The sequence below is a fragment of the Lonchura striata genome, chromosome 2 (genome assembly GCF_046129695.1).
Source record: "Lonchura striata isolate bLonStr1 chromosome 2, bLonStr1.mat, whole genome shotgun sequence".
NCBI classification, from domain to species: domain Eukaryota; kingdom Metazoa; phylum Chordata; class Aves; order Passeriformes; family Estrildidae; genus Lonchura; species Lonchura striata.
Window position 1 is genome coordinate 950,397 of NC_134604.1, and position 25,682 is coordinate 976,078.

The 25,682-nt window shown below is 38.5% G+C and overlaps 1 protein-coding gene across 1 annotated transcript; it reads left to right on the top strand.

Moving 5' to 3' along the window:
* Positions 1-4,227: 4,227 nt before the first annotated feature.
* ZPLD1 (zona pellucida like domain containing 1) lies at positions 4,228-24,302 on the top strand. The gene is made up of 10 exons (XM_021541393.3): positions 4,228-4,333; positions 9,571-9,791; positions 12,079-12,260; positions 12,906-12,978; positions 16,016-16,113; positions 16,714-16,794; positions 17,616-17,787; positions 19,118-19,226; positions 22,064-22,093; positions 24,061-24,302. Exons 1-10 carry the CDS (start codon positions 4,228-4,230, stop codon positions 24,234-24,236), a joined length of 1,248 nt encoding a protein of 415 aa, XP_021397068.2. The 3' UTR covers positions 24,237-24,302.
* The last annotated feature ends 1,380 nt before the right edge of the window (positions 24,303-25,682 follow it).

Genomic DNA, 25,682 nt, shown 5'->3' on the forward strand with positions numbered 1-25,682 from the left:
CACAGAACACTCTAAGAAAGATATACGTGTTTCAAAGTCTCAGAACCAAAGATTATCCACAAACATAGGAAAATATTGTAGTTGAAATATATCTTAAAGTTCTTTGCACCTCAGTTACCCTTTTTTCTATTAAAAAAAACTTTTAAAAAGGCAATTATCACCTTTTGATAGGCTTGTGTTTAAAAGAGTTACTGTAAAGATCTAAGTCCTGTTTTATCTGCATCACGAGACCCAAGGATATAAAGTGGAAGTGAAAATGAGCTGGATAATCTATTTCAATAGGATGTACAACTTAAAAGAAAAGTTCCACTGAAGAACTTGAGGTAGGGAGATATTCCTCTGGTTTTGCTCACTGGGTTACTTTTAAATGATGGCAAACACTCTGGTGTGTGTTTAGAAGCAAAGGGGCTCTGGAGGACCCGACAGTGGCACCATAAATGCATTTCACAACTTGGGTGCACGTGCAGAAGCTGAATGCAAGCCAGAAGGACAAGGAACTATTCTGTCACAAGATGACCAAGATGGATTAGTTGAACTGTGTACTGATAATTTGAAAATACTTTTGTGAGCAGAACTAATGTTCTTACTCCGTTACTTGTAGATACCTGATGTATATTGCTAGACAACATCTAGACAGTTACTAGGTATACTAGGCATGTATGAAAACACAAATGTGCCACCAGCTTATTATGTGCTCATCACAGCTATAATTTTCTTTCAGAAATTTTTGTTATTACTGTTAACTATTCTTTTGGAAAGATGTGTCCAGTCAGAAGCCATGATGCTCACCATATTCTGCTGAACTGCCATACCCTGTGAATTAAAATTAGAAAATTAGCAGTGGACTATAGGAAGTTCTTATAAAATACAGGAAGACTATTTGAAATAATAATGTGCTTAGAAGTTGCAACTGGCTCACAAATGCAATTCAATAAAAATATAGGGCTGAATCAGTGAATGCTGCTGACAATGGAAAATTTAAGATCTTTTTAGGGAGCATGGGAGAGAAGACAAATGAATATCAGGTCATGACAGAGGAAAGAAGAGGAAATTTAAATCAAACTACAGCTGTTCAGTGGAATTAAAATCCTAAATTGACTGCAAAAGCTTGTGATGTTTAAATCATAAGCATCTTTACTTGGGAATTCTCTGCGGGTTTTTTGGCATGGTGAAGTTTATCAAAGCAGGGACAAGGGCTCTATAAAGTGATAGCAATTAAAGAGAGGACTGCCTGCTGCAGCTCTGACCTCTGCAGTGATGTGCAGCAGAAAGGAGGGCCTGGCTCTTGGTGCCTCAGTGAAACGTGGGCTGGGTTTGTTGTTTCAGAGTTTAATGAACAGAAAGGGTCAGATTTCCTTTGCAGTAAGTGTTGACATCTGTTTAATCCTGGATAACTTTTTAAAAGCCAAATAGGTTTGTTGTAGATCAAAGAAGTCTTTTTTTTTTTTTTTTTAAACCAAGAAGAGCTGCATTCAGAAAAGGCACACTAAGAATTGCATACTAAATGAAGAAAAAAAGGCAAATATCTTCCTCATGAATTTCACTCCATGATTATAAATCATCCAATTCCTGACCACTTGCTGCTGTTTTATGGTTTTGTACGTGGATTTTTAGTTTCACATTTATATGCCAGCAAGAATATCATGTTCCTGTTACTATTTTGATAAAACTTTTATGCTTCTATAATTGTGTGACATGGTCAGCCATATTGGTATGGTACAAAACATTTGGTTAGGATGCCTTATACATTTTGAGGGGGCTGAAGTTCAGAAATTTCTGTTGAGCAATAGCTTGCTAGGAGCCTTTAAGACCAGACTGGAAAAGCAAGAATGCCTTAATTGTGTCTGGGGTGGGCAGATCAGTGATGTTGGCCTCTCAGGATGCTTTCTAGCCATGCAGTTCTCTTGAAAAATAAAAAATAATGCATATTCCTAGCTTATTTAACCAAAAGCAGCAGGAGTCAGCTCAGCTGGTGATGTGGATCTGCATGTTGATTCATATGCAAATGAGTCAATAGCCAAAAAGCAAGTAGGACATTATTGGTTGTGTTATAATCTGAATTGTTCTGAATACAGCTAGAGAAATAATGTTATAAATACTTAATGTCTTAATTCAGATGTCTTCCTTAGCAATCATCTATCCTTCCTCCAAAATGCAGCAGTTTAAGTTATGTTTAATAATTAAAATTTTAGAATTTATTATAAACTTCTGCTTTTCATCTAAAATAATATTTACAGCTTTATCAGTGGCATCTTTCATTTAACTCTTTTCAAACAGTTTTTTTTTTTTACTAGCAGAAAACCACAGTGAATGTTAGAAAATTAAACTCAGATTTAGATTTTGGTAAATTGCCCTTGATGTATCCATTGGAATGGGCATCAGAAGCCAGCCCATATACAAGAGATCAGTAGTAGCCACTTTATGGATGTAACTGCTGTATGTGCAAGCAGAGGTAAGGCTCCAGAGCACTGGAGAAATGCCAACTTTCTGAAAGAAAAGATGTTTCTCTCAAAATAACGTATGCATTCTCATAGTAAACAAACAAGGAAAACACTGCTGTGCTTCTTCATCTGAGAGTGATGGACAGGGTGAAGAGATCATGAAAATACAGAGGTTTCATAGCAACCCAGTTGGAAATTTTATTTTCTTTCTTATGTTTCCACAATTCTTCATCAACATTAGCTGCAAATGCTGCCAATCTCCACAGGAATCTAATGGAAGAAGTGTTAGGAGTCAAAGAGTGCTTTTGTTTGGAATTTAGTACCCACCTGAAACAAAAAGGAGGTTGCATTGTTGCTGTAACTCACTTGTTGAGAAAGTTGTGAAGAGCTAGGTGGGAGAGCTGCTTTTGGATGTGATAATAGCAAAAGTTACACCTGACTTCCCAAATGTTCATGCTTTGCTGGAAGCTGCTGTTTCCAATTCTGCATTTTATTCCGTGTCCTTCCAAGCAAGATTACACAGGAAACATTGGCTGTACACTTGGACATACCTTTGACTTTTTAGAAGAATTTGGGTCAGTGTTTTCTTGGAGTCGATCTGTTCATGGACAAAGCACATGGGAATGTCCTCTAAGGGTCTTTCAACGCAGAACATTAAATGAGCATGGTTTGAAAAGTAGTGAAACCTTTGCATCATTGAGGAGAAGTAGCTCAGGCTGCTGTGCAGCCTTGAAAGCTCCAGTAAGGAGCAAAGGTTTGTCTCAAATGTTCCATCCATGTGCTGTGGCCAGCTCTTCCAGCAATGCAGGACAGTCCCTTGCCATGCCAGCTATGGCTGCGTTCAGGTGTGCAACATCTCTGGAGTTTGCACGTGTTCCTCATCTGCAGGTGATCTGTAGTCTCAGAGGAAGCCATTTCCTAAGTCTTAGAACTGCTGAGTTCCTGCCTAAGCAAACATTGCCACATTTGGGGTCTACATCAGCAGCTGTATTCTCTAGAATGACAGAATCTTACACATATAAAAAACCCAAACAAAATAAACCAAACAAAAAATTAGTGCACTTGGATCCACTGACAAAAATCTCAATGTTTTGGGATACTTTTGACAGACATGCATAAAAAGCTGGGGGGCTTTATGTTGTGGTAAATACCACAGGTATTACACCTTGGAGCTTTCCTTGCAAAAGGAATCATTACTGAGAACATTAGAAATTTTTGTGTTCTGATTGCCAGATACAATCCAAGTAGATGCAAGTATCTGTACCAGCTCTTTGTGTAAGCTCAATTTAATTGCATTTGTGCTGCAAAGAAAAAATATTTGGCAAATAGATCTGAACCAATTTTTATTCTAGGACCTTGAGCCTGAGAATTGCTGAGCATTTATTTCTATGGTTTTCTATCATTTGGAACAATAGTTTTATCTTAGCCAAGATGTTTTTCTTAAGGAGTTTTACACTGAAACATCAAGATACTGTTTGATTTTAAATATTTAAGCAATTCTAGTCTATCAATATATTTTAAGGTTGTTTTTTTCCATTTTCTATTATCCTCGAGTGCCTTTTATTTTGCCACAAGTTATGATTGGAAGTTGTAGAAGTTAATAGAAATCACACATTACTCAGGAGCAGAGCCCTGCTGTCTGTGACCTCTTTCCCACAAGCTTGTGAGCTCCAGTTCCTTTGCTGGAGACCATTGCCTCCTGAGTGACAGAATGTTTGCAGTGAGCATCTTTAATGCCATGAACAGATGTCTGCAATAACCACTTAATGTTTTGCTAGGTTTTGCAATGGAACAGGTATGGTTGCTGCTCCTGTTGACAATTAAAGTGCTCCCAGTGACTTCTCAGTTCAATGGATACAACTGTGATGCTAACCTCCATAGCAGGTTTCCTGGTAAGTATTTAATAGACTTTTTTTTCTAATGGCTCCTTTATTGTCTTGGTTCAAAGCAGTGCTTATTTTTAAATACAGAGCTTTAAATCTGTCTAAGGCCTGGGGGTAGGACTCAACATTAATTGAGTGTTAGCTGTTTTTGTGACAATGAACTTGCCTAATGCTGCACTTTGCTTTCTTCTTAATTGCACAATGGGTCAAATTCAGCCTGGTAGCAAGGCAAACAATTCCCCTCACACCAGAGGGGCTTGACCTGCTTCTGCCAGTGCTCTGAACTGCCCAAGACATTCACCAGAGCTCATATTGTTGTAAATGTTCTCTATAGATATAGCACTCTCACACTCCTAAATGGGTTTTCTTTCATGTTAAGATTTTATAGTTTTCTTTTCCTGGGTAAGATAATATAATTATATCCTTTTAGCAAAAGAAAGGAATATGTATCTCTTTTAAGCAAAATTACCTTGATGGCAAACTTTAGTGCTTCACTCCAACATCAAATCCTTGCCTAGGGATAAGTGAAGCAATGACTTTTGTCTATGGATGATGTATTTTCCTTCCTCTAAGAAAATGGGAATGAAGTAATTTTGGGGACATTGCATGCTCAGAGCTGTTAATACAATGAGAAATAGAAATGAAATGTCAGTCTTGGTGGCACGGTATCAGGGTTTACTCAGGCAAAGGATCCTTTTAGTTTCTATTATATTGCTGATCCTTCCTGTTTCAGTTGTATCATGGGCAGAATGATAATAATAAAAAGAAGGCAGTGAATACTGTCGCTCTCACATCTTGTTTTTCTGAGATAGCGATTGAATTGACTAGCTCAGTAATGAAAATTCAGTGTAGTATTACACTGTAATACCTCTCCTGTTGTTGCCTTCTGAATAATAAAAGTTTATTTTTTTTTTTTCAGGAAGGGTCAGCTCTTTTATTAAATTTAAGTCAGTAGAAGGCAGAAAGTTGGTTTATTGATTCCACTGTTACTATCACACTGCTAGGTGTTTTGTTGACATAAGGACCAACAGTGGGTTTGATTCTTTTCCACTTAATCAATATGAACATGAAGAAGAGAGAAATGAGACATGCAAAAAAGATCAAATCGATTGTCTCCATTCCTGAGAAAATCACAGTTTAGCTGAGTATTTTGCAAGCTACTTTATATATATATATATATATACACACATATATATATATATATATATTCCTATTCTATTCATAATATATATATTCCACTTCTTAGAGTCAATTTTTACAGGCTTGCCTCTGAATTGTGAGTGAATTTTGTCCACCTGCTTCGGAGCTACCTTCTGAGTTTCTGATGTAATTGTGGTTATTTGGTCCCTGTTTGAGGCTTCTTGAGATGTTTGCAACAGAAAGAGGGAAGTTTATGTTGCTCTTTCTGTGTTTTAAAATTTTTCTCTGGTCATTTTTTGCACCTGCTCTGTACCAATGTTTGTTTGCAATGTGATACCTGCGAATTGAATTAATCTCCTATTGAGGGTATTTAGGGGCCTCTTGCAGTTCTGCCTCATAAAAATGAGTCATATCAGATTCCATGTCTGCCAAATCTCATTGACTTGGGAGAAAATCTGTTTAGGTTGCAGGCAAACAGAATTTTTTTTAAAGTAAATTCTAATCACCCCTCACTGGCCATAAGAGCTGAGAGCAGAGATTCAAAGGCCAGGATTTGATCAAGTCTTACTGTTAATTTTGAGATCTAGGAAATAGCAATAATTCTGTTTGTTGGTTGTGCACCTGAGATGGTGGTGAAAGCCAGGAACCCCTTTTACCCCAAATTTAGCAGGTGTTGTTTCAATATGCAGTTCAGTGCATATTGAAATACATGTATATATATTCATATAAATATATTCAGTGTTCAGTGGGCTGGGGCTGTTCAGTGGGGCTGAGAGGTGCTGAAGATGGAGAGAGGCTCTGCAGGGAGAAGGAGCTCATTCTTCTGTGCTGGCTTCCCCAGCTCCTGGCTCAGGTGTGGTTTTGGGGATGCTGCCTCAGGGCCCTTGGGGCTCAAATGTAAGGGGAGAGGTGAGAGAGAGGTCAAAAAAGGGAATATTTAAAAACTGGTTTCTTCCAGGCTGAGATGTCACTCACAGAACCTGGCTCTGGACAGATTTTTTTCCTGTTCCTTATTTGTTCCACACAAGGAGTCTTTATTGCTTTCAGCTGGAACTCCAAGCGTGATGTGCAGATACTGGAGAAGCCATTGGGTGTTGAAATTATCTCCTCTTTTTCTTTAAATGTTGATAAGAAACAGAAGTTCTCTACAACAAAGAGGACAAATGAAGCCTTCCTAGAGGAACCATGGAGCTCATCCATTTTTCATTTGTTTGTGCTTTTATCATTCATCGCTTAGGTGACTTTTTGCATAGGAATAGTGCTGAATAAAGAGGATGACAATCAAACAGAACTTTTGTTTCTGCAGTTTGCGGGTTTATTTTAGACTGCAGGTATGCAATAGTCATCAGGAATGAAGGAAAAATAGCCCCATTTTTGGTACACAGAAAATGCAGTGATTTTTTTGTGCCAAAGCTAGATGTGCTCTAGAGAATATATAAGTAGGTTAGATCTTTCCATCATTCAGAAAGCTCACATAGAGAAAAAACTTTAGTTCTGCATTGCAGTAAAGCATAGTTTTTAGAAGGCTTCTGGGGCACAGAACCATGGCAATCTGTCTCCAGCTGGGACATGCAGTTTTGATTCTGGGGGTTCTTGTCTTGAGTTCATGTTGAGAACTTCATAGGAACTGAGGAAATGTTGCAGCTTTTCCACATACACTATGCATTTTAATTCAATATCAAAGCAGGGATTTGATCAAAGAGGAGGTTCGTGAGGAGAAACTGGTTTTGGACTACACAGATATTTTCATTCCCTTTCTGATGGAATGACTTTTATCAATGGTATTCTGTAGAAACTCTTGTCCTCTGGGGTTTTTTTGCTGCCTGCTCTGTGTGGAGGGGTACCAGAGCAGAAGTGGGCAGTGGAGCTCCCAGCATTTGCCCCCACGGGTCTGCCCATAATTCAAGATGGTCCCTGTTCCTGTAGGATCTGTGCACCCCTTGGGCTTCACCCCTTGCTTTGGAGACATCCACGAGCACTTCTGGCTGTGTATAGCTTGTGTGATTTGAGTCAGAAAGAAACCAAGTGGTTTGCCTTTATGGAAACTCTGTGACAGAGAGGCCATTATAATTAAGGCTTCATGAGTTGGGTTCCAAAACCTTCAAACCATCGCTCCTCTGACTCAGAAAACCAGAGACTTTTAATGCAGGAATGCAAATACTTTTTTGTTTGTTTCTTTTAACTTATAGAAATAATATTTACCTTCCCAAATTGTCAAGAAATGAGCTATATATGTAACATCTAAGAGGGCATTAGATCTGTTTGGGACTGGCTGCAGATAGACTTCAGAACAAAAAAGGTTTTAATTCCAGAATGGATTAATTTGGCAGCAATATTTACTCATGAAGTAGTGAGCAGAAAAGATTGAGTCTGGAAAGGTTGTTTATCCTCCTGTATCAAGCACAAGTTGGTTTTGTACGTTAGGGTCTCATTTCCCATAGTGTCAAATGACAATTTTGCAAGCAGTAGGGGTAGCTTAATTGGTAAAGTTATTATTCTGCTTTTTGAAAAGGCTTGAAGTGAGTTATGAAATTAACTGAGCTACTTTGTTACATCCTGCAATTCATTATGAGCTGTTTGTGCATCAGTCTGAGGAAACATAAATGAACACTTTGCCATTCCCCGTTTTGTGCTGGCCCCTCTACCTTGGTACACTCATTAAAGGATGGTAATAGTCCTCCTGCAGTGGAAATGCTGCTTCCCGATCTTTGTGTGTTACATTAGTGGGATTATGATTGTGTACCAACCAGGAGAATTTCATGCCAAATCACTTCACCTTCTGTCTTGCCTCCAGTACCTAAATTTCTGCCCAAATTTACACCCAGTGAGTAACATTTATCATGGCATTAGCTCAGGACTGAGTTTGGCCTGTTATTTTCTGCACTTGATTGTTTTGGCTTGAAAGCCACCATTAAAGCTGTCTAAATTAAACTGCTTGTGCTCCTTTACCATGAGGGAAGAGCTAGTTCATTGTAATGGAAATTTTATTTCTTCTCTGCTGTGACTACGCAGTGAAACAATTCGTTTTAGCAGGCTTAATGGTACAGTATTGACCGAAGTTGTTCTACAATTTTAATAGCCCTTAATCTTTAAGCAGATGCAATAAATTAGTTCTATAAAGGAGTAATGTCTGTGTTTAACACAGTGCAGTATGTATTTTTGTAAAGCACCAGGGGGAAACAGCCCCCCAACCTTCTGTGGGCAAAGGAGACCTTAAAGAAGAGCAATGTTAGAGCTTTAAAGCAAAACAATCTGGTGCTTGTGCCTGCATCTGAACCTGATGCTTTTCCATTCAGAACATAAAAATCTTCAGAACTTTTGAATAAAAGGTCAAATTGGCAAAGACAGTTTTTTTTGCTGTTCAAAGATTGATCAGTTTTAACAGCTGCTTCTTTCTGGGCCTTTTGTGTTGTCATAATGCACAGAATGAAAGATTGCAAGATGCTTTGTGGTATTGATCATAGTCTTTCAAGAGCCAACTGATTTTTCATTAAAGCTCAAGTTGATGGTTCTTAAAAAAAAAAGCCCCAAAGCCAAAACCCAGGGAAAACCAATTTTGGAGAGATCATAATAAATTACTCTGATATACTGTTGATTGTACTTCAAAGTCTGCACTGCCTGAGACTGTGATCTCATACGCAGTGGACTCCAGACAACTCAGAAAAATGTGGCCAGTTTCCATGCCAGAATGGGTTAGGAGGCAGAGCTTGGCCTTCTCTATTTCTCAAAATTGCTGGAAATTTCTGTTCCAGAGGGGGCTGCTTAATCAGACTCCAAATATTTAACCACTTGCTGCTTTCTACTCTGTTGCAGTGTTTCATTTATGAATGTGCTACTAAAAGATTTGCTGTGGGATTAATGTATTTCTGGCTTGGTTACACTATGTTACTATATTAATTCTTGGTTTTTTCTTCAGCAATATGGTAGAGTCAAATCTGTTCTTCAGACTAATGCAATTCCTTCCTTTATATTCTAATATTTTCCTGAAACTGAAATCTAAAAATTTATTTGATTGGAAGTCACAATACTAGACTAACTGCTGCAATAGTTGTATAATGATTGCTTCAAATCTTCTGACAATGTCTTTCCCTGTATTTTTCTTGCAGCTGAGCGAGATATCAATGTTTTCTGTGGAGTACAGACAATTACTATGAAGATAAATTTTTGCACAGTTCTTTTTTCTGGCTATTCTGAGACAGATCTGGCACTGAATGGGAAACATGGGGATGCCCACTGCAGGGGCTTCATCAATAACAACACCTTTCCAGCAGTGGTCATTTTCATCATCAATCTGAGTACTTTGGAATCCTGTGGAAACACTTTAGTGGTAAGACCAAGTCAAAGCAAAATTATAGCTATGTATATATAGGATCAAGTGAATGCCCTTGGCAGCATTGTGTCTTTCATAGATAATATTTAATTGGTCTTTTCCAGTTGGAGATATACTGCATACATTGAATAAACGAGAGGAAGTTGGTAACTTATAAGGGACACACATCTGTCCTCTGATTGGAAAATATAATTATTATTTAAGTATTTTTTCAGTGGAAGAATGAGATTTTCCCAAGGTGTTTCTAAAACCCTTGCTGACCATGCCTTAGATTTTGCAGAAGTGGAGAGTCTGACAGTTCATGTCTATCACATTGAGTGATATCAAAGTACCTATGAATAACTTTAAAAAACAAGTTTAAAAATGTATTGTTTGGAAGGCTTTTATTCTCTCCAGAATTCTTATTTGCACTTCATCCCTGTCAGTTTTTATAACAAACCCCCTGTTTTGTTGCTAATAATTTTGCTGAAATGTTTGCTATGCTCTGTGACCTCTTTGCCTTAGGCTGAGTTTTCTTTTAAAATTTCACCAAACAACCAGTTCAGCCAATTCAAGACTCTTTTTTCCAACTAGAGAACCTCTATGACTTGCAGTAGAATAATTTTCCAGGAAGCAACTTCTTCCTGCTCCTGTGTAGCTGGTCACCTTGTAAACTCCCTGAACTTGCTTGTAATTGCAAGAGCTTGATGTTTAAAACCAAACAAAAAGACCTCTCAGTCTGATAAGTCCAAATAATTGGAGCTTCCCATGAAGTCCCTACTAGGCTGCACTGAATACAAAGACAAAGTAACTGCTAAAAATATAACAAAAAATATTCCCCCATCCTCTGTTTATTCATGCTGTGCCCCCAGCTGAAGACAAAAGTGGAGCAGGGAGCATTTCTTATCATGTTCCCCACACTGGAGTTTTACAGTGCCCTGCATTTCTTGGCAGTGTTTCACAGCAAAGACCTTCAAGACAATTTTCAATAAAAGAAAAGACAACAGTTCAGGCAGAACTTGTGTAAAGCCCATGTCTTTCTCTAAAACCCATGTTTTTCTGTAATACAGCAGACTCATTTTTTTACTTGATGGGGGGTAGGGTGGTGAGGAAGTTAAAAAAGCTTTAGTTAGCTCTACTAATTTAGCCTGTTTAGGCAAAAACTTAGATCCTGAACATTCTATTTTCAACATTTTTGTGCTATTAAGAAAATTATTAGGTATGCTATGGGCAAAATGCATGCCTGCTTCTGTCTTTTAGGTGTGTTTTTGTCAGACAAAGAAATCAAAATTCCTGCTGTGTGTCCTGTGCTACTTACTGCAAAATGTTACAAATCACGTGCACCTCAGGATGATTCTTCCATAATCAATTTTTTTTTTTAAGAAACCATGTGTTTTAAAGCTACTGAGAACACCTGCTTTGCTAAAACAGTTGTATAAAAGAAATGCTGCAGTAGAAGTCCAGTGCCATGTTAGTTTGCTCGGTTGTGTCTGTGCCTGCTGAGACAGGAATTTGTGATGCTCTCAGCCCTCGTTCAGACCAGTAGCTACAGATGGAGTGGGGCTGGGCTGATACCTGCAGGGAAGTTTTTCCCTGTTTTCCTCTCAGTTTTCCCCTCAGTTTTCCTGAGGGCTGTGTGTTTTTGCAGGCTCTGCACACCCTGAGCTGAGCAATACGGAATAGCACACGCCCATGGATGCAATTCAGGTTGCATTGGCATTAATTTTGTATTACTTTTCAGCCCTGTGATTTCTGACAGTTTATAGTTTATATTTAAGATTTACAAATATATAATATAAACACAGCCACGCTCAAAGTTCAACTGTTTGGCTTGTGGCTGCTTATAAAGTCCCTTATTTTTGATGTGCCCATCCTGAAGCTCAACAGTGAGAGAGTATTTTTTCTGTAAACAAAATTGTTTGTGTATTGGGCTTTCTATTGGGTATAGAAGCTCATTGTAAGGTAATACTTTTTAACTGTAATAGGAAAGTTGCTTTAGTTTTTCCCAATAAGTTGCATTAATTTGTTGGGAATGTAGAGGAAAAAATATCTACCGAAAGTATACTTGCAAGATTCATAATTCTTTCCAAATGTTGCTCAAGTCTGTTCTAAGAACAGGGATACAGCTTGTGAATTTTAAATGCATGATTCCAGGAAGGTGAAAAACAGAAGATGGGGAAGATATTATTAAATGAAATAATTTTTGCAAACTTTAGTGGAGATGTTTCAGGGTAAATTATGGGCTAAACCATCAGCATCCTTAAGTTAACTTCAGCTAATAGCAATTTTCTCTCTTCCTCCATAGGTATCCTCAGCTCGAGGTATCAATGCTTATGGAAATACCTCAGTGGTACAGATAGGCAATGTTTCAGGCTATATTGATACACCAGACCCACCCACGATTATCAGCTATCTGCCTGGGCTCCTGTACAAATTTAGCTGTAGCTACCCACTGGAGTACCTGGTTAACAACACCCAGCTGGCCTCGTAAGTGTGCCTGATCATTTCTGCCTTTTCCTCCCCATGCTTGTGTGAGCATCTGTATGTGCATGCCATAACAGCATTGTCCATGTAGCAATCTTTGGCTGTTTAAGAGTAAAAGGAAATAAAAAAGCACCAAAAGAAGAAGCGTTGCAAGAAAAAATAAAATTCTGTAGCGTTATTATATGAGATAATATAATTCATGGAGACCTGCTGTTATGGAGAGGCCATTAGATAATGTGAAACTTCCCTTAAAATTCAGGTGTTCTTATCAAAAATTATAGCAGCAAAAAAAAAAAAAATTCTTCATGAAATAGTTTGTAAACTTTTAAATAGAATGCAAGAGAAAATATTTCTGTGAGTAAACCTTGTGCATCATGTGAAGCGAGTTCCTTTTTATCACTTTGCCTCTCTGCTAATTATTTTTCTGATTCGTGTTTTCAGTAGCATCCATTATTTTCTGCATAGTTAAGACTGTCAGTATTTCCACTATAAATTCCTGTTTCTGAAGTTTATAACCCAAATGCATAAATTAACTCCTTGTGATAGGACTCATTGAGGTTTTTTAATGATAAAGCCCACTGAAGTGTGCAAAAACAAAAATAAGGTATCTTTCTTCATGATGGTTTTTGGTTTCTGGTTCTGTTGTAGGTCATCAGCTGCTATTTCTGTAAGAGAGAACAATGGTACATTTATCAGCACTTTGAATTTGTTGCTTTACAATGTAAGTATAAAACACAGTATGACCTGGACTAAATGAATCTCTGCGCTATGTGGGTACAAACTGTTTCAGCAGATGAAAGTATAGATTCCTCTTCATAATTTGCTGTTTCCTTCCTGTTCCTCCCATGAGCCAAACCTTTCTTCCAGGCATCTTTCTTCTCTGAATTCCTTTTTCCTTTTTGTTGGCATGTACCTGCTGGCTGTGTTTGTATGGCTGGTCTTTGAGGACAGACACAGTCTTGTTGTCCTGCCCTTTACAGGAAATTCCTCAATTTGCAGCTCTGGCTTTCAGCTGGCAGTGCCACATGACTAATCAATTGTAGCCACAACAATCATACTCCAGAGTGCATATTTTGTTTGCATTTATTATGTTTCTCTGTGTGTGTATAGGTGCTTTGTGCTTAAACAGAGACTACTCTGAGGAATTCTGTACAATTATTCCAGACCTATTCCCACAGCAATGAACTGTAGCACTTTGGCTGTGGTATTTTTATGTTCAAGCCTCATCAGAGTGTTTCAATCATCTGTGACTGTTGTGGAAGATGCATCGGTTCCAAATCTATAGCCTGATGCATATATTGCCTTACAGTGTGGACTTTAAAGATTTTAAGGGTTAATAATTATGACAGTTTTCATCCAATGCTTCTTCCTTATGTTTTAGATAATTGGAATATGCATTATTATAAAAGCTTTTACCATGTAAATGATTTGGTGACACTGAAACATGAAAAATGCAAGGACCTCTATTTAACATTAATCCCTGAAATTATATTTTTGTGTTGATTAAAATTTTTACTCATACATTTTAAATACCTGATTTAAATATCAATTTTTCAATCTATCAAGCATCATTTTTGTAAATTATGAATCCGATTTTTTTTGCATTATTATTCATGCCATCGTGTTGCTGAGTTATAATTCATGCAACTGATTTAAAAGTCAATGCTTTATGCTTTGAACATAATGAGCTATAAATATTGCAACAGGACATTTTTCAATGGCACTCTCTAAAAAATCATGTTTGTTTGAAAGAGCAGAGCTCCAAATAAAAACCTATAATCTGTTAAAATGATGATTATAGTTCTCTCATTTTTAAATAAACCCATGATCAAAAAGACGGGGCAGAATAAAAATAGGCAAATTTCTCATCAAGCCAAGTATTGACCACTGCATGTTGATGCCTTTCAGGGCCCAGGTCAGCAAACAGGCAGGAATAAATGCTGCTGATGCTCACATTGAGCACATTTTTTCCTCAGATGTCCCCAGAATCCAAAATGTGCTTTAATCTTCCCCAGCCCTGTAAGCTTGCAAGCTGAGCATGACCAGTGGTGCCTGTTCATCCTGGCAGCAGTGACACTGCTGCCCCGTGAGCTGCACTGGCACAATCAGTGCTGCCAAGGCTGGCAGACTCCAGTGCTGGATGTGCCCTTCTCTTCCCTTCCCAGGCTGCATGAATACCTGGGCAGCCTGTGCACTGCCTGCATTTCTTCTCCCTGCTAGGAGAGCCTTGGACACCTGCTTCTGTCTCCTGGGCTCACTTATCCCTGCTGCAGTCCTGGTTTTGGGAGCAGCCCCTGGGCTCGTGTCCACCCTTGCTATTAGAGAGTGTGTGTACAGGTTTGTTTCTTGACTGCAAGATGCATTCTTCAAATTTAGCTGTAGTGTTCTTTCTTAATGTTGACTTATTTCCTAATGTTCATCCCCTAAGCTCACCTCTGTCTTCTGTCACAAAGTGCTGTTGAGATTTACTTGGTGACGCTAGTACATGTCATTGGTAGGAAAGATAAGAGCTGTTGTGGTAGTCTCAGAGTTTAATAGCAAAATGTTTAATGGGCTTTCACAGAGCCTAAGTGGCTATGTGCTTTTATGCCTTTTTGCAAATGTCTCTCTAAATGAATTAAAACTACTCTTAAAGTATAAAAGAGCAGCTATGGAGTGTAATAGTGAGGGTCTTGCACTTTTTAATCAGTTGCAAAATGTGGCAGAGCTAAGTGTTATAGAAATCTATAATTAATTTGAAAGAAGACAAACCTACCTGAAGGCCTCTGATACTGCATAGATTAGATTTTGGGTATGCTGTTAATTTTGGCATTTGAAAAAAATCACTTGGTCTCTGGTGTAAACCTTCTTGTTGCTGCCAGCTGCTGCTTGACATGGCCTCGATTGCCACAATGAACTGATTTAAATCCTATCTACCAGTTTTTTTCATATGTATTGAGTGTTTTGAACTTTCACAAGGGGTTTCAACATGCTGAGACACTGTGCTATCTGCATTAGCACCGTGTTTCACATAGGTGACTTTACCAGGTAGTGCATTTTGACATTCTCGATTAATATCTGTTGCACAGATGTTTCACTGTATTGTTGCTAAAGTGATGTTAGTGATTTAGATTTTGAGCAAAAAGCCCCAGTAAAACAGCTATATTTAAGTAGTATATGGGGAATTCCCAACTTTTATGTTGAATACAGCTTTCTTGAAACAGCTCTTTTGAAACAGATTTTAAATGAAAATGTTTGTTACTTCTAGTTTTCCACAAGTCAGCTTACATAGAAACCACACTTTGCATAAGAGAATGTCTTTGTTATCCCAGATTAGAGCTTAAAATATATAACATCTCATGGATAGCATTGCTATCTCCATTAGTTCAAATAACCTTAGCAACCTTTCCTGGGAAAGAGTGCAGTGTGACAACCCAGTAAAGCCCCTCTGTTAGAAAACCAGAGCAGCTCCTTGGTGTGCCTGTAGGCTCTGGGAGATTCCTGAAGTGTCGATGAATGATGTTTTCCTTAATCACCAATTCAACCACCTTATTAAATCATATATTCTCCCAGATTGTTGCATGGGGCAAAGCCAGTCTTTACAGACAAATCTGTAGGCAATTTCTCTGGCATTGCTCCTTGCTTCTTCCCTTACAGAGGACAAATTAACAATCATTCTACACAGAAGAGTCAGGAAAATTACTGAGAGCTCAGTCTGGATGCAGATGGGTTGTTAGAGTGGAATTTCTGTTACAATTGAGGCAATATTTGTTTTACAGGATTCAACCTACAGCCAGCAGCTCCTTATTCCAAGTACAGGTTTACCTTTGAAAACCAAAATATATGCAGCTGTGAGAGCAACGAACCTTGATGGCAGGTACCATGGAGGGTGTTATTTCTTGTCTTGCTTGCTTTTCAGCTCTTGTTATTTATCTGATTTAGAAGCACCTGTCTTTCCTCATAGCTTTTTGTATTTCAAAATAATGGTTGGTGTTCAATAATCACTGCTCTCAGCTGGAGGATGTCAGGTCCTTGGCAGTGAATGCATATTTTGCTGCTGTTCTCGTTATGAAAGTTTTCCTGAATTATACTTTAAACCCTATATTGCTTTTACTTAAGAAAAGGCCTCTGTTGGACCAAGGGCTGGAATTCAGGACTTTAAAAAGTGGGCTGGTTTTGATTTCTAGTCCTTTGTGGCCATGATTTCTGGAGGAGGCGTGCAACATGTGTTGGTGTGGTGGTTGATTTACATGAAACCAAACGATTTGATTTATAAAGTTCTGCTGCTATGTGGTGCTGTTTAATCTTCTAAGCAGAGGAAGAACCAGGATGACTGGCATGTGACCTGTTTAATGCAGTAACTCAGCTGCACTACCTGTTGGTGTGCTTTTTGTGCTGTCCTTTCATCTCCCCTCGCTCTCACCCCCCGTGCTTGCATTGCCAGTTGCCCTCATCCATCCCATTACTCCCCGTGCAGGTGGAATGTTTTGATGGACTACTGCTACACCACACCATCTGGCAATCCCAGTGATGATCTTCGATATGACCTTTTCTTCAGGTAGGTCCTGTGCAAAACCAGTATTTTATTGGTCCTTCTTTAAAAAAAAAAATATAAATCTCTTCAATAGTGATGCCTTAAACTGCCTGGAAAGTTTAAGCATTTAAGTAGGCAGGACTAAGGGCTAGGCTTATAGATAAAACATCAAAGCTTTGTTTTGTGTGGACGAAAACATAGAAGTAAGTGCCAGGTCATAAGAATTATGGAGGTAGAAAAGCATATATCCAAAGTAGTTCTGCAAGAGAACATGATAAGTGCTTAAAGTGAATGGCTAAACAGGCCTTCATTTTACCAAAGGTGAATGTGGTGAATGGCAGTGATGTAAAACATCAGAGACTTCAGTCCAGGAAAGTAGTTAAGCAAATGATTAACTATAAATAGATGCTCCTACTTCTACTCCTGGTAATAACATTTATTTGAATTGGAACTTTGGAAAACATCTTGACAGTATCTCAGATTAAATTTTATCCGTGACACCTAATGGAGAGGCACTGTCTTCATTTGGAGTTACCTGTCTGTACTGGTTAGCATACCTGATTGCTTTGTGCTTCAGGTCTCGAGTGTCTGTGACCACTGGAATTAAATGGCACTTTGGTTTAGCTGTGGTGCTGCAAAACAAATCAGTGTTTTTGCAGGAATGTGTTTCAGCACGGGAGCCTGCAGCCTGACAGGCAGATTGTGTCTGCAGATATTTGCACTCTGCTCTTTTCCAAGGAATGGAATGTTCATCTTGCTGCTTAAGCTATCATATTCCCAGCTAAGGGCTTCAAAATGCTAACAGAGCTGCTCATCCCAGTTTCCCTCTTCTCCACAAAAACCAGCTGTGACAAGGACCCGCAGACGACGATCATTGAGAACGGCAAGAGTCAAATGGGGCGCTTTTCCTTCGAGGTGTTTCGCTTTGTGAAGCACAAGAACCAGAAGATGTCCACGGTTTTCCTGCACTGTGTGACCAAGCTGTGCAGAGCAGATGACTGTCCCTTTCTTGTGCCAGTAAGTTGTAATTATCTGGGTATAAATCCTGGAGTTCTGCTTACAAGTGTTATGGGAGTTTGGATGGTGCAGAATCAAACTGACTGTAAAGACTGAAGTAAGAATGTTTTTTGTGTCTGAAGGAATGTGAAACTACTGATGAAGGATATGGAAATTAATGCTGGCATCTGGAATTAAAATAATACTAGTCCTGCAAAACGCAGGTTATTGAATAGATGAGAAATTACCTCTTTGCCTTGTGGTCCTTAATTTTTAAAAGTAACAACTCTGAAATGGCTTTCAGGTTGATGTTCTTAGTATAGTAGTAAGGTATCCATCATCACCGTGGGCATCTTAGAATAAGTTTAAAGAATTTCTTTTTAAGAATAAAAAGAAATATCTTAGAATATAGTTTATGGAAAAGCTAAAGCTATAGAAAGTGCTGTTATATTGAAAATTTGTGGAAGTTTCTCATAATGAAAAAAAAAACATTCCCCTTAAAGTATATCATCTCCTCTATCATGTGAAAATGACTTGTGCTAAAGTTCATGATGTTATGTGTATTTAAAATTAACTAATTTTAGGAGAATCAGGAATAACAAATAAATTTTGGAAATGGAAACATTTAAATAAACACATAAACACAAAGTTCTGTGCTGTCTTCAGAACACTGCGTTGTTTCCTGCTGGATGACTTCCCCTTTAGAATTTTAAAGTGTGGTCAGTTCAGTATGCTCCTGAAATTTTGTATGTTATTTTATATTTTTATGTTACACATTTACATAATTAGTTTTGCATCAATTTATGTTCTGAGGCTTTTGAAGTTCCTTCACAAGAAGCTGAAACTAAGGAAATGCTTGGAGCATGCTTGAGCACTGTAGATTAAGGTAGATGGTAGGTTTAAAGGAGGATTCCAGATGAGAGTGTTGGGGGTTGTTTTGGTGTGTCATTGCTATTTAGAACTCCATGGAAGATGGGCAAACTCTCACTTGAGAAGCTTGCTAGAATGAGGATTGTCAAGCAAAACAGATTTGTTGGGAAAAACTGTAAATATAGCTTTGGGAAATTAACTACTGAAGATTTAATATACTATAAGATGGATCTTGTACACAACAGCAATGTAGTTTTGTAAACAAAGTGAGGCAAAATAAAATGGGAAGCCAGGAATTTATAAGACATGCTTCTAGGCAATATTACAGATGTCTTTATTGCAAAGTGATTTAATGCATACTAAGAAATAAAATCAAAGTTGTAGTATTGCTTTCCAAAGAGTTCACGTTACATCAAGAAGCACAAAAAGGCCACAGTTGAGTTCCACTCTGAGTGTGTGATTGCTTTGGTTGACCATGCAGATCTGCAGTAACAGAGAGAGAAGGGACACTGGTGGCAGGACGACGTGGCGCCCTCACAGCACATCTGGCAATGCTGTAATCTCTGCTGGCCCCATCATTACCAGGAGTGGTAGGAACAAAAAAATCTTTCTCTATGGGCTGCAGGAATTTCGGAAACCTGAGGAAATGTTTTGCACTTTAATGTAGATCTGCAGTGACTTTTTGCTAAGTATTCTTTTACTACTGCTGAAAATTTTTATGGCATTTTTTACTGCTTTGTTTGATAGAAATTCTGAGCTAGGATTTTTGTTTGGCTCTCACATGCTTCCTCCTCCAATAAAATCACTGTGGGATACATTTATACATATAAGGCCATTATAAAAGTCCAGACTCAGTGGGTTGACTTCTCTTTTTTGTCAGATATCACTGGAGATAATAGAATTTAAGATACTGTGTTCAGTGTTGCAATTTAATTTGGATGGATAATGAATATTCACTACCACTTTCTATTCACCATTTCTCCAGCTTCCCCCTGGTTTTTTATCTACATGATGCTTAAAATTAATGCACACTATTCTTAGATTCAGCTATAAGAAAGAAATGGGACAAAGCCATTGTAAATTTTAAACGGTGGGCCAAAATCCACTGCTTTAAATTGAGGGTTAAATTCCATGATTTCCATTTTTATTGCCAATTGTTTTAGGAAAAAAATTAAAAGGCAGCTCTAAATGCAACCTCCAGTCTCTTAAAAAAATTTATATGAGTGCTGTTTAAGTTTTACAAATTATAAATATTTATAAGTAGTTGCAGTTAACTGATTTCGGCAGTCTTAGATTTAGGATGCAGAGAGTAGGACTGAACCTAGTCTAGGAAATCTAATTTAAAACTGGAGAATAAAATCCTTCTTTAAATGCCAAGTTGTTGTACCTGTATACAAAGGGAGCAGCTGACCCTCCAGAATGGGGAAGCACCTAACAAGAGACCATGTCTGGAAGAAATAGGCTCTGTTATGAGCAGCAGATCTGCAATGAAAATTAGTGATTGTTTTTGCATTATACATGGTCCCATGTGAGTTGCTGCCTTCTGATTAGCCAAGTAAAAGTGAAAAGAACTAACTTCAAAGTTGCATACATGAGTACATATGGGAAATGAATGACAGATTTCTCAGCCAAACAAGTGTGCTGGAGTAATGCTGCCTTAGGCAAGGAATGGCAACTAGATACAACTTCTTATACAAGCAGCCCCTGGTAGGTAATATAGCTCATGATTCAAATGCTGTGGATGCTATTTTTACATTAAAAAAAATTCTGATTAATTATCTTTAAATATTGCATAGCTTCAAGCAAAGTGATCTGATGGATGTTTAATGGCACCAAAGAAAGTATAAACAATTTTATAATTTCATGACAACTGTTGAAGTTGTTTAAATGAAATCATGAACAAGGCTGAAAAAGGAAAAGATTTTTTTAGGTGTACTCTAAAGTTGGGTGAGTAAAGCTTTTTTGGTTTCTCCATCTTCATAGTGTGCTTTTGGACTCGCACTGACAGAAGGATGGTTTAATGGGAACTACTTGAAAAAAAAATGGGATTAAATTCTAAGCTCTGCTACAGATTTCAGGATAGGCATTGGGCAAGTCCCTCAATCTCACTTGCATTTCCCTTTTTCTTCTGGGTCATAAAGAAGGAATTAGTCCTGCTGTCAATTCCCCTTGTGAACATAAACTCGTAAGAATCAGGAGGTTTATGAATACTATTATTAACAAACTAAAAGGGGGAAGATCATATGAGAATTTGACCAAAACTATCTGGATGATGAATAATCTTTGGATAAATTTGGAAAAATTTGGATAATTTTTAAACAATTACATTTTGGGTCAGGAATACTAGGGTGTAGCTCTGTAGGACAGCACAGATGTGCCCTTCCCTAATTTAGGGTGGAGCTGCAGCTGTCCCAGGGGTGACCTGTGCACATCAGCACCTGCAGAGGTTCCTCAGGGCAGCCAGGTCCCCTGTGACCTGCCACCAGCTGTGCTGGCAGTGCAGCTGCTGATCCAGCTGCTTGGTGCTGCTGCAGAACAGTGATGGTCCTTCTCCTATTTCTAACACCTGGCTCTTTCCAGAGAAATGTCATTCTTTTTTGTTAATCCAAAAGAAGCCATTCCAGGAGATGTGCACAGAAGAAAATGCTTTAGTCTCTGCATGGGAACAAAGCAGGTACCTACTTGTGGAGTTGAAATTACATAGCTTTTGATGGATGTCTCACTTAAGCCTGGGAGACAGCTGCTCAAAACAAATGTATATGTGAAATGTGCTCACAGACTGCACAAAAAACCCCAAAATAGTGACAAGAAATGTAATTCTGAAATGGACACTGGTAAGTAAGTACAAACTGAAGACAAAATACAAATGTTACCCTGAATATAAAGCCACTATGTAACTGCCAAGAGGAAAATGAGCATGGTGAACAGAGCTTTTTTGTAATAATTTATGATTGCTAACATATTTTTTCTTGTAAAACTCAAGTTTTTCCTATAGAGCTATTTTATAATACGTCTAAATGAAGGGACTTACATTTAACATGGTGCTTATGCTTGTGTTGTTACTGACAGAGACAACAGAACTGGCCACCTTTTTAATTAAGAGATTCCTGATTTAAGGTGGTGTTGGTTTGTTTTTCCACAAGACATTAATTTTTTTTAATTAATATTTTAATATCTCCTGATATTAAAAATGAAGCATGCAATGGAATGCATGCAATGAAATGCATGCAATGACATGCAATTAATGTTATTGTCATTAATTTAACAGAGATACTAAAAGCTGCTAGTTAATGGTGGCAAGTAGACCTGATGTATTTTTAAAATAAAGCTACAACTATTGGCTTTTGTGTTGCAAGAGGGGAGGAGGTAGGCAGAGGTATTTTAAAAATATGACACATGCCTTTTTTTTTTTTTTTTTTTAATATAGATGAGATGCCAACCAACAATTCACAGCTTGGTAAGTTAATCAGAATTCCAAGAAGCATCAGAGAGGGTTTATGAGGGAAGAAGCAGAAGTGAGGATGAACCATTTTGATTAATAGCTATGTACTGGGATTTTGTTTTTCCTTTTTTTTTCATTTTATTTATTTTTGTTGCTTAAATGAGTCAATACCAATATGCGCTGACAAGGAAGCAATTGGTAAGTATGGAATTCTCAGTTTAATTTGTGAGTATGGAATTCTTAGTTTAATTTGTGAGTATGGAACTCTCAGTTTAATTTGTGAGTATGGAATTCTCAGCTTAATTTGTGCACCCAGTGCCATCTACACTGATACTTTTAATTCCTGTGATGAAGTTGAAATGAAGATCTGATGCTGCAGCATATGAGGGTGAAGGGTACATTGTAGCCACCAAATGCAAAACCAGAGTTGAGCAGTAAATCTTGCCCATGCCACAGAGGAGTAGAGCAGGAAAATTGTAATTATGGTGCAGTCTAGCTTGGTTCACATCTCAAAGCCACAAGTTCAGACCTTCAGCTTCTGTTCTCCTGGTGTTTGACCTTGCAAGAGCCTGTGGAGAAACTTGGGTAGAACTTGTGCCCTGCTAGGGTGGGGAAGGAAATAGGCTGCAGGGGAGTTCAGCTCTCTAAGTTTTTGGGTGCTTTTCCTTTGGGCACTTGGAACACTTGTTTCAGCCTATCTGTTTTCTGCTGGTGACAAGGAGTGGCTGACGGCTAAAAAAAATGACCAGGGGGAACATTGGGCTATTCCACCTTGTATTTCTTCATAACAGGACTGAGTGGAACAAGGAATCCATTCTGTCCTCTGAAGTCTAAAATTTTTTGTTCCTTTCTTTACTCATTTTAGAACATATAAAAGCAGCTGCTGTTCTTGTCTGTCATGGAGGGTTCTCCCTGTAATTAATGGCTCCCTGGTGTGCTCCTACCCATGGATGTAATTAAAATAATAAAAAGCAAACTCTTTATTTGCTACACAGAGTTTGTTGTGTTGATGGCTGCTGCCTTTCCTTCCCATCCAACACAAGAAGCAGCCTCTCCATCCCAGAGCAAAAGCCTTTCCTTGCCTGTTGCTGTCTCTGTGGAGAGCAGAGGCAGAGCGAGGTGGGGTCACTGCTGCAGCAGTCAGGAAGCAGCACAGCTTTGGGAAGGGGAGGGTAACCAGAGCAGCAATTCCTGCTGATTTCCTTTCAGCTTGGGGGGAGCAGAGTGGGGTTAACAGTGTTGAGGACAGCTGGCTGCTTCTGGGAGGAGCAGTCTGATTTCTCACATGAAGGCTGTGCTGTCATTTCACCTCACTCTCCACCACTGGTAATGGCAAATGCTCATTGGTACTCAAATGCTTTTCCCCCCTCCTGCTGGAAAACACAGTCCTGGTGGTGGATGTATGTGGCCCATTATCTCAGAACTGGTCCATGAACAGCTTGCTGAACTGCAATAAGTATTAAATATGTCACCTTTTCTACCTGAGAATTGATAAACATATTAAGAAGCCCTTTCTGAAGGTGTACAACAAGTTTCCTGATTGTCTGATATCTGGTGCCAGACATGTCTGCTGATTTATATAGACTTTGAATTGAAATGTAGATAATGATAGTGGGGAAGAAATCCTTTCATTACCTTGATTAGGCCACAAATCCTTACACATCTACCTTGATAGTCCTTGGATCATTATAGTCTTGCCTTGAGTAATTCGCATCAAGGCTGGTCACTTGCAGATGAGGGATAATGCCTTAGAAGACACATGTCTTTATCCCCCAGCACGACTGATATTGAAAGAATTAATGACTGTTTTCAAAATATACTTAGATAAGCTTTATCCAAGTAGACAGATGCCCATGCATACAGTTATAGTTCCTTCATTGCCACTGTGCAGTATACTGGGTGTAGGAGGGGAAGGCAGAAGTGTTTGGCACCCATGACAGATAAAACCACATCTCACCTGAGAATTTTTCTTCTCCTTGCAGCTCATCCAAACGGGACTCCTTTCCAGATGAACCCAGTCACCAGCGCACTGATTTCAGGCATTGTGGTCCTAGGAATTTCAAGCATTTTCTTTTTTGTTTGTTCTCTAACCCTTCTGCACAGAAACTGGCCCAACAGTTCGGTCCTGAGTGGCATCCAAAACCCAGTTTTCAACTGAAAGTGATGATTTGTTTGCACTTTTTGTTTGGGGTTGCCTTTCTCGTCTGTGAAGTATGATTGCATTCAAAAGTAATATTAAGGCAACACTTCAGTGGTATCCAGCTTCTGTTCCAGCTATTCTATACTTGTAGCTTTTCTAGATGATGTTGTGTAGGCAAGCAGCAGTGATGTTGGTAACAAGGCTAGAAAATGTTGAGAATCTCAATTGTGTTTGTGGTCAGACTGCATGACATTTGCCCATGAATGTGCTGACAATAGAGCTCACATCTTCTTCAGCTCAGTAAGGTGTAAAAGCTGAAGAGGCTGCAGATGAGAACCTTTCCAAGTGTGCCACTTTAATACAAAGGCTGACATATTCAGAATAATTCATAAGTTCATAAACACCTAGTAAGATAAGAATAACTTCGCTTTTGTCATTACATTTTTCACAAAAACAAGTGTGTTTCAGGAGGAATTTGTTTTCAGCTCTCTTGGTTAAAAATAACCTAAGAGAGGCTTGTAACAAGTGACTTTTACTTATTTGTAATTTGGAGGTATTTTCTTAAATATATCTTCTATTGGCTTGTGGAGGTATCAAGTATCACCCAAACGTTCCTCACAGAAAATTATTTTTGGAGCACAGTTTGGCAACTGAGTAAAACTCTCACTAATATACTAATTGTTAAGGGCTAGCTTTGCCCTGTGAGTTTTTCAGTTCTCAGATAAAGCTTTCATTTCCACATGAAGAGTCATCAATCAGTCTATTTGTTTAGAAGATTTTTTGCACGAGTTAGACTTGTTCACTGCATAGATGAGGGGAAGAAGGCAACAAAAAGGATAACAGGCTACAAGAAGTACTGTACTGTTGCCTCTAGTTAATCTGATGAACATCAGACTTAACCTGAAGTGAATGTGAGTGGCAGTGTGTGCTCAAACAGGAGCACAAGGCAGTGGCTCAGCTGTGTAGAGTAGACAAAGATGCTGGCACTAGAGAGGCCACCATAGACACAGCATATTGAGCTGGACTGGATAGACAGTTGGGATTCTGGTCACACATACAGCAGTTAAATTTCATTTTTCATGTACTGTACATATTGGCCTAGAAACACCTCATTGATATTTATCATCATCTTGTGTTAACTGTGTCTGTGTCTTCACTGATGTGACAGAACTGGCTAATGATCAGGGCTTTTTGGCTCTCAAGGCTAAAAACAAATACAGTCTTGTTCTCAGTTTTCTCTGATCCTGCAAATGCTGTATAAAGGCCTGTTGTTTGCAAATTCCACCCTGCTGTAGGGCAGTATCCCTAACAACCAATACTGTGCCTGTTTTCCTCCAGTCTTAATACCTCAGAAACATTTTTGCACTTCAGGGGTTAGGTCTGATGACATGTAAAACACGATTGTCTAATAAAATTATTTTAAACGTTTCAGACTGGATGTTTTGTTTGTACTGTTCCCCCCCA

Excerpts from the sequence above, each read along its gene's own strand:
- ZPLD1 (XM_021541393.3), top strand. The coding sequence starts at position 4,228 with ATGGAACAGGTATGGTTGCTGCTCCTGTTGACAATTAAAGTGCTCCCA. Across the intron at positions 9,792-12,078 it reads CCTGTGGAAACACTTTAGTG|GTATCCTCAGCTCGAGGTAT; the intron begins GTAAGACCAAGT and ends CTTCCTCCATAG. Across the intron at positions 16,114-16,713 it reads GCAACGAACCTTGATGGCAG|GTGGAATGTTTTGATGGACT; the intron begins GTACCATGGAGG and ends CTCCCCGTGCAG.